General features: G+C 38.2%; 1 protein-coding gene across 1 annotated transcript in view; it reads right to left on the bottom strand.

The window, feature by feature from the left end:
• Positions 1 to 530: 530 nt before the first annotated feature.
• The window catches only part of atp10b (ATPase phospholipid transporting 10B), a 41,176-nt gene continuing 27,823 nt past the window's right edge, over positions 531 to 13,883 (bottom strand). Inside the window, exons 13-21 of the mRNA XM_051650177.1 lie at positions 11,262 to 11,446; positions 9,110 to 9,416; positions 7,351 to 7,427; positions 7,058 to 7,183; positions 4,844 to 5,044; positions 4,377 to 4,457; positions 4,196 to 4,300; positions 3,877 to 4,064; positions 531 to 2,053 (exon numbers count right to left, since the gene is read on the bottom strand). Coding sequence (XP_051506137.1) covers positions 1,867 to 2,053; positions 3,877 to 4,064; positions 4,196 to 4,300; positions 4,377 to 4,457; positions 4,844 to 5,044; positions 7,058 to 7,183; positions 7,351 to 7,427; positions 9,110 to 9,416; positions 11,262 to 11,446 — 1,457 coding nt within the window. The 3' untranslated portion in view covers positions 531 to 1,866. The remainder of the gene's footprint in view (positions 2,054 to 3,876; positions 4,065 to 4,195; positions 4,301 to 4,376; positions 4,458 to 4,843; positions 5,045 to 7,057; positions 7,184 to 7,350; positions 7,428 to 9,109; positions 9,417 to 11,261; positions 11,447 to 13,883) is intronic.

The following is a 13,883-nucleotide window of genomic DNA, read 5'->3' as shown; positions in this document are numbered from 1 at the left end:
ATTATGGGTCAACTCATTATAAAAAAAAGTTGTCACAAAATGGATTGTCTCTTTTTCTGTAGTCCAAGTCTCTTATTTTTAGTGACAATTTGTGTTTTTTTGTAAATGATCTGTGCTGACCTCATTGCTTTAAAAGGGGGTATTACAGGCACACATTAAGTGATTATTTTGGTTGCATTGAACAGTTTTGACAATATTTTGTAACTTTGTACAAGGATGTAACCGAATAATCAATATGGGGGTCAGGAAGGGCCCTTGTGGTGGTTATGGTCCTGTTCATATTGTAAATGTAAATTGCATTGTTTTTTTTGTTTTTTTTTTGTTTTTGTTTGTTTTTTTTTAAATAAAAGAAATAAAAACCCTAATTTGAAATATTGCTAGTAATTGTCTGAGGAATTTTTGAAAATATTTTTTCTTTACCATTTTATGGGTCATTTTATGACAAAAAAAGGGCACAGGCAAAGACATGTTCACTTTCATCCAGAAAGTGTTTTATTAAATATTTGTTTTATAAATAAATCAACCATGACAACCATCACATTAGAACAATTAAATGTTGTGAGGGATCTACAGTATTTTCATATAGCTAATATGCATATGTGTGCATGTATTAAAGAGGGAACCAAATTTGCATATTTCCAAATTTTAAATGGTTAAAGTCACAATACAAAATGACTTGTTTATATGTACACTTTAATGATGCAATTTCATTTTATACAAGAAAAGAGGCATTTTAGCCTTTTCACCTGTAGTACCGCCCCTTATAAATATAATCCAGTGACTCTAAATGGCTTAAAAAATAATTTTACATGTGACTGCATCTGAAAACACTGTCATAAGGCTTGAATAAAGGATCTGTTGTTTTGACACTTATTATTTATTTGCCTAAATGTCTGTCTGTGTTTGCAGCTCATCGGACCACCACTAGATGGCAGCCTCAGTCCGTCAGAAACAGTCTGACATCATTACGTAAAACGCACCGTGCTCTGCAAATAGAATCAGTGCACCTTTTTTTACATACTGAGCCTTGGCTGTGATGTGTGTTACACACATGCGAGAAGGATGCGGAAAAGAGACAAGCTCGCGCCGCTATGATCTGTCTGTCTGAGTGAGGTCATCACTGACCCCGTCATGAGTGAAGAGCGTCAGACAGACGTCAGCAGAGCAATTAAATATTCAAATAAAGGCGCAGAGGAGATGATCTGCCTTTTATATATTATAAGCATGCATACAGAAGCAAACGCGCATTAAACATCATGATATGACAATTAATTTTTTAGGAATTAATAATATAATAACAAGAAGATCCAGCCTCCTTAGTCTCACAGAGCGCTTGTATTTCTGTCACCATGCACAACAAGCTCTGAATAAATGAACCAAGTATTATGTAACATCTGCAAACCTCAATTATTATATGAGCTGCTCAAAGCGCAACTGCCTACAAATGTGGTCCACATGACAACAGGAAGTACATTTCACATTAGGGAAAAAAGGCTCAGCTGTAGCCAGAGAACAGATTACTTTCAAGTGCTGTAGAGAAATGATTCAAGTTTATATGCTGTGTTTGAGCCTCAGCAGGCAACGTGTGATGTTCATGCAGATGGTTTGTTAGAGCAGACACATTCAAAATTGAAATGCACAGCTTCAAGGCGTTCAGATTATTTCTTGGATGGGCTAAATCAACACGAGTACTGGTTTCTGATGCTGCCCCAACACTCCCTCTGCGGTGCATCGATGTGTGCAAAACATACATATCGGTTTCAGTTTTGCCCATTGGCAAGATTTCTGTATTGAAAAATTCAAGCTTTGTGGCGTTGTCGTTCTCTGTACATCAATGCCACAACACAGACTGTAGTGGTGTGTAGCTTATGCACTGGGGCACGGAGACTGGCAGTGTTTCTGGGATCTGAGAGAAGAAGAGATGCACGTGTCTCGGAGACCACGCCACTCTCTGATCTTTTGCTCCCGATAGGAGGGGGGCAGCCGCTCGAGCTGCCGTGCGCGGAGGTGAGGGGAGGGGGCCAACGTTCCCTGCAGGACATGCAGGGTGTACCTGGAAAAGACGGAAAATGAGGCCAGTGGTAAATAAAGAGCAAATCATTTTTGATTGGCAATGCAGAGGGGATTTTGCTGCGAGGAAAAAATGGAGAATATGGGCTTCTTGCGATTTGAATTCCGAATGTGATAAAAATTCCCCAGATATTTAAAATGTGGGGGCAGAAGGTGTTTTTTTATGCCTGTTATTAAAGGGATAGTTCACCCCAAAATGAAAATTCTCTCATCATTTACTCTCCTACATGCCATCCCAGATGTGTATGACTTTCTTTCTTCTGCAGAAAAAAAAAGAAAAAAAAAAAAAAAGCTTTTTAGAAAAATATCTCATCTGTGTAGGTCCTTACAATGCAAGTTAATGGATATCGCATTTAAAGGTAGTATAAAAGTAATCCATAAGACTCCAGTGGTTAAATCTCTGTGGTTTTTACTATAAATTCTCCTCCCTGCCCAGTAGGTGGCAATATGCATGAAGAATGCGAAGCTCCAAAAACAAAAGAAAGATGTGAAAGTGAAAGTGGAGATTTAAAGTAAAAAATAACTTAAATAATGATCTGTTTCTCACCCACACTTATCGCTTCTGAAGATATGAATTTATCCACTGGAGTTGTATGGATTACTTTTATGCTGCCTTTATGTGCTTTTGGTGCTTCAAATTTTTGGCCACCATTCACTTGCATTGTATGGACCTACAGAGCTGAAATAATTTTTGTTTGTGTTCAGCAGAAGAAAGAAAGTCATACACATCTTGGATGGTATAAATATGAGTAAATGATGAGAAAATTTTCATTTTTGGGTGAATTTGCTTTAACCATTTCATATATTTAATAATATTCTATTTTTGTTGTGTGTTTAACATAGGTTTAGTACAGGGGTCAGCAGCCTTTTTCACAAAGTGAAAATAGCTAAGCTCACAAAGTTAATGACACAAATCTGCTTGATTAGTGACCTACACATTGTTTGGAATCATAACTATTTCTTATTAATTTTACTGTATGTAATACATTTTTCGAAATCCCGAATCTTAGTTCATTTTCAGGTTTAATTTAGATTTTGAATCAGATGTTTGTACCGCACTATGTGTATTTGTTCTTATCCCTTTTATTAAATGTAGTTTTAGTTTGAGAGTCGCCGTCATTGTGGTTTGATTTGAACCATTTGTTTTTATATGGTTTAAAAATGTATTGAATGCTGAATGCTGAAAATAAATTCTCAGGGCAAATATTGCTCTTTCAGTGAGTATTCTGTATTCAATACAAGTTAAGCACAGTCAAGAGTTTTTGTAGCATAATGCTTATTACCACAGAAAATTGTTTCAACTCGTCCCACTTAAAAATCATGGTTACAGCAAGTCATTTACAGTGGAACTGAACGGGGCCAGTACATGACTGTTAAAATGTCCACAAGATGTGAACATTATACATGTTAACATGACTATATTGTGATAAAATCTCTGTTCTATCTGATTTTATCACACTAAAATCATGTTAACAAGCATAATGTTTACCTCCTGTAACTATACTGTTGAAATAGTGTGTATTTTAGCATTTATGAACTGGCATCATTCACTTCCATTGTAAATGCTAACTGTAACCCTGATTTCTTTTTTTTTTTTTTAAATAAACAAGGGACAATTTGACAATTGTTTTGTGGTAATCAATATTTTGCCACAAATGCTGTTGATTGAGCTTACCTTGTATTGAACCCCGAATATTCCTTTATTAAAAAAGTACATTTCTGACAGTATGTGTAAAAATGACACTGCATGAATGTATGGAATCTATACTACTAGACTAAATACAACACAAACATAACTTCACTTACTTTGGCAGCAAAGCAACAACAGTTGTTAAAATGCAGACGAGATAAAACATCGGATCGGCCATTTGTTTTTGCATGATCCAGTAGGGGTCAGACGGAGGGTTGCAGCTGATACAGATGGCACTGTAGGCCAGAGTCACTATGAAGTACAGCACCACACTGCCTATCATGATCACCCAATGCACCACCGTCTGTAAGTAAAAAAAACCTGCCATTGTTAACACTGAAAAAGGCTAATTTTCATTAGAAAACTATAGGTTTTTAAAGGAGTTATATCATGAAAGTATGGTTTCTGCAGTGTTTAAGTGGATTAGAATCTCACCCAGCTCTTGATCTCAATGGCCAAATGCAGGATGATGGTGAATAGAGACACCGTGTTCATTGGAGTTCCAAATGAGAATATCCCAATGTCTGAACCATTGTATGTCTTGAAAAGTAAAAGCAGTAATCAGATAATGCACCGTTCCAAACAACATGAAAGAGAAGCTAGCAGATGTTCTTACCCAATACGGGATAAAAAAGCAAACTAGGCTCTGATAAAAAGCGTCAAGAATGGCGATCCAAAATGTTGATCTTCTGTATCCCTGTAATCAAACATTTGAATGTATCACAATACATGCAACTTAAATGGTTTTACATCACTTAGAAAATGTACGATAGTTCTTGCAGAGTAACCATAATTTAACTGCGCTATTTGTAGAAAGACCACGTGTTTCTATAGTTTCCATGGATGGCTCCTCATTACCATAGTTAGATTAATGTAACCATGGTTTCTATAAAACACACTATGGTATTTGTTATAAAAATAGCAGCTAAACACATTTTGAAACTATAATATAACTGTCATAGTTGTAATAAAATTTTATGGATTCCTTCACTCCCCAAATAGATTATTTAATGTGTGTCTACATATTACAACATAATTACTACAAATAGAATTGATCTCATAAGGGACAGTCAGGTATTTCACCTCAGTGTGCTGTCCTCTCTTATATAGTTCAGGCAGGCTCAGTAAAGTGGAGTCTGACACCTCTTTGTCCATAATGCCAAACATGATGGGAGGAGCAGAGGTGAAGAAGAGGTTGAAGAATATCATGAGCCAGTAGTCGATCATGGCTGTGGCGGAGAAACCACAGAAGAACTGGTACCAGAACAGGAGATTCACATAAGCCTGAGTGATAAAAAAAAGGTCTGTTACTGGATTATGGTACCGTGACATATTTCCTTATTTAAGTAGGTTTCAACTCAACAATGGGACAGAGAATAACTGAATTAACAGATTGACAAGAATGCAATGTGTTCTTGACATGGTGGCAAGCTGATAACATTTCTAAGTAAACAATACAGCCAAGACCAGATTTTTCTGATTAACATTTTTTATTAATTCATACAGATACCAAAGAAAAGCAAAACATATATACACAGAATCAACATTAAACCCCCACTATTACCCCTCCCCAACCCCACCCTGACCCTCAACAAACATCCCTGTGGTCACATATAAGTATAAAAAAATATATATATATATATATATATATATATATATATATATATATATATATATATATAAAATAATCACACACATTTAAAACTATGCTTCTCTCTCCACTGCCCCTCCCCGAGAGCCCTCCAAAAATGCCAAATAGCTGCCCCATTTCCCATCAAACTAATCCCAGATCCACAGCCTTCTAAATGACACCTCCTCGAAAAGGCACCACCCTCCCCATCTCCGTGCACCACTCTTGAAATGAGGGTGCTCCAGCCGACTTCCATCCCCTTAAAACAATTTGTCTGCCGATCATAACACTGGTTAGGACCCAATTTTTTATATGTTTATCCCCTATGTTGATGACCGCCCCATCGCCTAAAAGTCTGGGGCAAAATGAAATTTGAGTGCCCAATATATCACACATAAAACTCTGAACCTTCAACCAAAATTCTTGGATCTTAACACGCCACCAAAAAACATGGGTTGTGTCTCCATCTTCTGATTGGCATCGCCAGCAGGTGGGTGTGTCTTTAAGACCAAGCCTATACAATCTAGAGGGTGTCCAATAGTATCTATGTAAAACCTTGAATTGCATAAGGTGCACACTTGCATCTCTAGGTACACATTTGATGTTTTTTAGAATTCTAGCCCACACTCCCTCCTCCAATACCAAGTTTAAATCTTTCTCCCATAATCTCTTGATAGAAGTTAAAGCTCTGTCCTCCAGATTCTGAATTAGCAGGGAGTAATACACTGATGCCTCATGTCCTTTTCCAAAAGCAGTAATCACCACTCCCAGAGTATCTGCCAATTTAGGGGGGTGTATGCTACTTCCAAAAATAGTACAGAGCAGGTGGTGCAGCTGTAAGTACCTAAAAAACTGAGATCAGGGAATCCAAAACTTATGAACCAAATTTTCAAAGGATCTCAACACTCCACTCTCATAAAGGTCACCGAGTGTATTAACCTCCCTTACAATCCACTCTGACCAGCAGAATGGCGACTTATTAATACATAATTTTGGGTTCAGCCATATGCTCGAGGCAACATTTAAATAAATGTCCGAATTAAACACTCTGTATACTTTTGTCCATACCGAGTACAAATGCGATATAACGGGGTGTAACTTAACTTCTCCGATTAGTTTGATAGAAAGGCTTTGCAATGGCGAAATAGGGGCAAGAACTTCCTGTTCAATACAGAACCAGAGAGGGCTCTCTCAGGTGGAAGCGACCAATGAGCCAAATGTCTGAGAGCGAATGCATAATAATAAAACAACATTTTGGGTAGGCCTAGCCCACCTTTGTCAATCGGCCTATGCAACTTATTGAAATGTAATCTGGGACGTTCACTATTCCAAATGAAGGACTTCGCTATGCTCTCAAATTGCTTGAAATTAGAGAGGGACACATCTCTGTGATATTCTAGTCCCTAGAGATGGCTTGGGTGCCTGCTTTAATTTAAGTCTATGGGATTTTTTTTTTTTTATCACATTTTTTTGGCCGAATCTGATGTACAATTGCCGAGTAATAGCACAACTCTCCTTAACAAGCTGAATGATTTAAGGTATTATTCATGCCCATAGCACAAACAGTGCAGTGTGTTAAGTTTGTTGTTGATATTCCTAACCCTAGGCATGGAGATGTAAAAATGGTCATTAAACGTAACAAAATTGGTTGCCAAGTTGATAATTACCACATTCTTATAGAAGAAATAGATGACCATGTTGGCCAATCTTGAATAGCACCATTGTCCGTGAACCAACAGCAGTCTTTGCAGGTGTTTAAAGCGTGTGATGGCAAAGTCACTGGCCATGACAGCCTAAACAAAATAAATACAGTGGTTAACACACCTGATCCAGTCAATAACATCATCCCCCTTTACAAATAAGGGCCATGTAAAGGTAAATGGGTAAAAGTTCAGTGTTATTATAACTCTTAATGTAGATTTCAAAAGACCGGATAGAGAGAATGTCCAAAAATACAAACCTGCATCCCCTCTTGTCCAGATACGCCAATCCCAATGTCTGCAGCTTGAATCATGTTCACATCATTGGCACCATCACCTGAATTGCCAGAAACCATAATAAACTTTTTCAGGACACTGTATTTTAAAGATAATTTTGTAAAAATCCAAATAACTTTACAGATCTTTATTGTAAAGGGTTTAAACAATGTTTTCCATGCTTGTTCAATGAAACATAAACAATTAATGAACATGCACCTGTGGAACGGTTGTTAAGACACTAACAGCTTACAGACGGTAGAAAATTAAGGTCGCAGTTATAAAAACTTAGGACACTAAAGAGACTTTTCTACTGACTCTGAAAAACACCAAAAGAAAGATGCCCAGGGTCCCTGCTCATCTGCGTGAACGTGCCTTAGGCATGCTGCATGGAGGCATGAGGACTGCAGATGTGGCTAGAGCAATAAATTGCAATGTCGGTACTGTGAGACGCCTAAGACAGCGCTACAGGGAGACAGGAAGGACAGCTGATCATCCTCGCAGTGGCAGACCGTGTGTAACAACACCTGCACAGGATCGGTACATCCGAATATCACACCTGCGGGACAGGTACAGGATGGCAACAACAACTGCCCGAGTTACACCAGGAACGCACAGTCCCTCCATCAGTGCTCAGACTGTCCACAATAGGCTGAGAGAGGCTGGACTGAGGGCTTGTAGGCCTGTTGTCAGGCAGGTCCTTACCAGACATCACCGGCAACAACGTCGCCTATGGGCACAAACCCACCTTCGCTGGACCAGACAAGAATGGCTAAAAGTGCTGTTCACTGACGAGTCACAGTTTTGTCTCACCAGGGGTGATGGTTGGACTCAGTTTATCGTCAAAGGCATGAGAGTTACACCGAGGCCTGTACTCAGGAGCAGGATCAATTTGGAGGTGGAGGGTCCGTCATGGTCTGGGGCGGTGTGTCACAGCATCATCGGACTGAGCTTGTTGTCATTGCAGGCAATCTCAACGCTGTGCATTACAGGAAAGACATCCTCCTCCCTCATGTGGTACCCTTCCTGCAGGCTCATTCTGACATGACCCTCCAGCATGACAATGCCACCAGCCATACTGCTCGTTCTCTGCGTGATTTCCTCCAGGACAGGAATGTCAGTGTTCTGCCATGGCCAGTGAAGAGCCCAGATCTCAATCCCATTGAGCACATCTGGGACCTGTTGGACTAGGGTTATTCCCCCCAGCAATGTCCGGGAACTTGCAAGTGCCTTGGTGGAAGAGTGGGGTAACATCTCACAGCAAGAACTGGCATGAGGAGGAGATGCACTGCAGTACTTAATGCAGCTGGTGGCCACACCAGATACTGACTGTTACTTTTGATTTTGAACCCCCCCCCCCCCCTTTGTTCAGGAACACATTATTCAATTTCTGTTAGTCACATGTCTGTGAAACTTGTTCAGATTATGTCTTAGTTGTTGAATCTTTTTATGTTCATACAAATATTTACACATGTTAAGTTTGCTGAAAATAAAAGCATTTCTTTTTTTTGCTGAGTTTATATCACATTACACAACAGAAATAACACCTGAAAACAGTTTAAACCAGGCTGGGAGACCAGCAAGTCCAGCTTACACCAGCTCTTAGCCTGATTTAAGCTGTTTTTTTCAGCAGGGTTGCTCCTGGTAGCATTTCAAAAACCAATACAACAGTTTCGAAAATAATCTTACTGAAACTTAAATGATGTCATAAGCCCATCCACCTCAAATCAGAGCTTTCATTACCTATGGCGAGGGTCATGACCCTAAGTTTCTTCTGTATCAGTTTAACCACACTGCTCTTTTGCAGAGGAGTGACTCGACAGCAAAGCACCGCACGACAGTGTTTGCAGAGTTCCACAAACTGGTCCACCAGGTCGTCTGACATTGCCATGCTCAAGGTCAGCCCATCTATCACCAGCCCAATGCTGGGCTCCATCAACGGGCCGGTAAATGTTGAGTTATAACCGCTGAACTGGTGGTCCACTCCGGCTGACAGGGTGCTTCGTCGCACCTCTACAAGTGTGTCCTCCAATCTCATTTTACAAACAGACTGCAATATACAAGAGATCTTGTTAGTATCTAAACCAATAAAAAACAAGTTGGTTATGTTCATGAAAGTTACATCATGTCTGCTAGAAAGATAAACATCTAGTTCCTTTATATTCACTTAAAGGGATAGTTCACCCAAAAATAATAATGATCTCATCATTTACTCACCCTCATGCCATCCCAGATGTGTATGACTTTCTTCTGCAGAACACAAACAAAGGTTTTTAGAAGAATATCTCAGCTCTGTTGGACCATACAGTGCAAGTAAATGGTGACCAGAAATTTGAATCTCCATAAATCATGTAAATCAGCATAAAAGTTATCCATATGAATCCATTGGTTAAATACATGTCTGCAGAAGCGATATGATAGGTGTGGGTGAGAAACAGATCAATATTTAGGTCCTTTTTTTTAAACCAAAAATCTCAACATTCACTTTCGCATTCTTCTTCTTTTATTTTTTGGCAATTCGCATTCTTCCTGCATATTGCCATCTACTGGTCAGGCTGGTCAAAGGTGGCGATTTATAAAAAAAAGAACTTAAACATTAATCTGTTTCTTACACAAACCTATCGTGTTGCTTCAGAAGATGTGGATTTAACCACTGGAGTCTTATGGATTACTTTTATTCTACCTTTGTGATTTTTGAAGATTCAAATTTTGGTCACCATTGACTTGCATTATATGGACCTACAGAGCTGAGATACTCTTTAAAAAATATTTTTTGGTGTTCTGCAGGAGAAAGAAAGTCATACACATCTGGGATGGCATGAGGGTGAGTAAATGATGAAAGAATTTTCATTTTTGGATGCACTATCCCTTTAAGATGACAGTAAATGTCTTAACATGAATGGTTTGTGAATATATCTGTGTTGTCTAAATTCAATATCAGTTGTTCACTATGATGCAGGTTTTCTTTCCAAATTTATTTAGGTTAATACATAAAAGATATGAAAGGTGAAGACAAACACGTATCTTATGAAAACTACTGCAACAACAAAAGTGTGAGGTTTTAGATGCATAATTTAAGAAGTGCTATTTCATAAAATCTGCATAAAACATTATGCGGAAGACTTCTGGAAGGGATTTAATATTGGAACTAGAACGGTTTCCTGCCCTCCTCCAAACTGTGAAAATGGGATTACAGTGTAGCAATATAAGCCATTTAGAATGGTGAATGTACTTTTTTTAGCTATAGACTGGTGGAGACATGAAATAAAAAGCAGCATTTCTGACAAATTGTAGCAAGCGTATTTATATGTTTGAACACGGGACATAGAACTTTAGTCTTGAGGGGATGATAATGTCTAACACTGGAGTCTCTGTTGTCCCAGATAAACCAATTAACCCTTTTCCTAGTGTAGGGGTTCCATATATCATAATAAAACCCCAAACAACATACTTTAAGCCACATGGGAAAATAGTGGAGTACTCAGCATGTTCTTATTGAGACGTCTGGCCAGGTTAGAGTTGCAGTGTGTAATTTCTGTGCAAAATTAACTACATTGTTAAATTTTTCTGAAGAAAATGTGAGTGGTGCTTGCCTATTCAAGATTCACATGTCATTAGTTGAGCTCAAACAGAGCTCTGTTTTGAAAGTGCCACAAAGTCACAGTGATTATAACCTTTGGGAAATCAGCCTAAGAATTGCTTACTTTTACTGTACAGCAGTTGCCTTGCATATTAAACTGGGATAGCAAACAGTATTTTAACATCAAAGAAATTCTGCACACATCAGCTTTATGGTAAAATTATTGGAGGGGAGCATGCAACGATAAAAGCATTGGTTGAGGAGAGCTGACATTGACTGGCATGTCATCAGATGGAGAGAAAGAGGTTTTGGCACCTTCTTCATTGTGGTGAAGGTGAACACCAGATCTTCATGGTCCAGCAGCTTGCAAGAGTAAGCGATGTTGATAGCTGTCTCAGGTTTGTCCCCAGTCAGCACCCACACCTGCATACCCGCCTGTCTCAGAGCCTGGATGGTTTCTGGAACACTCTCCTGAAGGCGGTCCTCAATGCCAGTCGCCCCTGTTGCCACATATCATTTAACTTTAAAGGGATATTTCACCCAAAAATGAAAATTCTCTCATCATTTACTCACCCTCATGCCATCCCAGATATGTGACTTATTTTCTTCTGCAGAACAAAAACGAAGATTTTTAGAAGAATATCTCAGCTCTGAAGGTCCATACAATGCAAGTGAATGGTGACCAGAAATTTGAAGATCCAAAAAGCACATAAAGGCAGCATAAAAGTAATCCATACTCCAGTAGTTAAATCTATTTCTTCAGAAACTATATGATAGGTGTGGGTGAGAAACATATCAATATTAAAGTAATTTTTTACTATAAATTCTCCTCCCTGCCCAGTAGGTGGTGATATGCACAAATAAATCGAATCGCCAAAAACAAAAGAAGAAGAATGTGAACGTGAACAAGAAAGTAGAGATTTATAGTAAAAAATGACTTAAATATTGATATGTTTCTCAACCACATCTATCATATTGCTTCTGAAGACATATAACCACTGGAGTCATATGGATTATTTTATGCTGCCTTAATATGCTTTTTGGACCTTCAAGGTTCTGGCCACCATTTACTTACACTGTATCGACATACAGAGATATTCTAAAAATCTTCATTTGTGTTCAGCAGAAGAAAGAAAGTCATACACATCTGGACTGGCATGAGGGTGAGTAAATGATGAGACAATTTTCATTTTTGGGTGAACTATCCTTTAAGGTTAGGGTTAGGAATTTAGGCAGAAGCTGGAGTTAAAACTAGGTGGTTCAGGTTAGACTGATAGGAATGTTATGTTAGAAAAATGTATGTAAATTACTTGTACATAACTTGTGTGCTTGCAGAATTATAGGAGAATTTTAACATGTTTCAGTAAGACTATGAATTTTAAAAGTACTGTAAGCGATTTTTTTCATGGAAAGGTATGCAAAAAATAATTATACTCCCTGAAAGATATCACTGAAATAACTGCCCTGAGATATCACACCGATCACTGTGACAGTTATAATCACTGTAAAAAGTTAAATAAAAAGTGTCCGCGGACATATTCCTTCTGTAGCCAGTCAGATGGCGTCTGAGGCATTTTTTGCCTGTCAATCATTTTGGTATGGAGATAGAATTGTTGCATATTAACATACAAATGGAAAGAGATTCACAAATAAAGTTGGTTCACAAATAAATTGAATAAGATCCACAAATAGATGTAAGGGGTTTCACAAAAATAAAGTGAATTCACAAATAAATAAAATGAGATATACAAATAAAAAAAAAAATTATTTACAAATATATTTTTTAACTCACAAACACAACTCTAAGTATAATTTTCTCTCAGTTATAAACATGTGTAGTGTCTTGTTAAATGTCGACAGCTGAAAATTGTCCATTTGTAGAGTGTCCTGATCATTAGCTTTATAGCTAACCTGGCTGACTGTATGAGTCTGCTATTTTAATTCTAACCAAGTTTCTTGACTGAAATGTGTCGTAAAAACCTTTAATCTTAATGTTACATGGCAGATCCAAACAGACACACTCAGGGCGACCCATTAAGCGACATAGGTCGAGCGCCTAGGGCCGCATCGCTTCGGGGGCGCCGATCTATTGAGCCAATAAGTATGTGTTCAATCTGTGTCAAACTAAATGACGTGTTGCGGCGCCCCCCACGGAACAAATAGACCGTGTACTAAATGCCTTACTAGCATACCACTCTTACTGTTTCTGTTATACCTTTGTTTGGCAAAAAAACAAAACAGTGAGAGTAGTATGGATAGTATGCCATTGTGGACACGGCCATAATCTCAGCAGGGCTCGTGAATCGACGTGATGCCCGATGCGTGAATTAATCAGTCTTTTGTATCGGTTCTTCTCAATGAATTTGTCTAACGTGCTGGCTGAAACATTTGAAGCGCTTTTTCATGCAGTAAAACAGTTACGGGATGCTTTAGAAGACAAAACAAAGATGAATGAAGTTAATATTTACTTACAATTCATTGAAACAAAACCTGCTGCTTCATTCAATTGTTTGCCAGTGATGATCATGTGCGAGTGCAGTCTGTGAACGATTGTCTACTGCAGATAAAAATACTTTCTAAATAAAAGTGTATCAAAATGCTTACATTACATTAAAATGCTTAAAAGTACCAAAACCAAACCAATACCATGTTTTTTGGACATGTCCCTTGGAGTAGCCTTCTATATAAATACCATGATATAGGTCTACTGTATATAATAAAAATACCAAGGTTTTACCATATTGTACCATCACTGTGCCATGATACTGCCACAGCAGGCTTTTAGAAAGGTAACTTTGATAAACTTCATCTTGTGCTGTGTAATGTGAAAAGGTGTCAATATGTTATTAGTCCATTCATTAATGCTACACAATATATCCAGTATATAGGCTACTAAAGAAAATGTTCAAATGATGCTTCTAAAATCACCAGAAATGA

Source organism: Myxocyprinus asiaticus, chromosome 22 (genome assembly GCF_019703515.2).
Source record: "Myxocyprinus asiaticus isolate MX2 ecotype Aquarium Trade chromosome 22, UBuf_Myxa_2, whole genome shotgun sequence".
NCBI classification, from domain to species: Eukaryota; Metazoa; Chordata; class Actinopteri; order Cypriniformes; family Catostomidae; genus Myxocyprinus; species Myxocyprinus asiaticus.
This window is presented reverse-complemented; position numbering and strand designations above follow the sequence as displayed.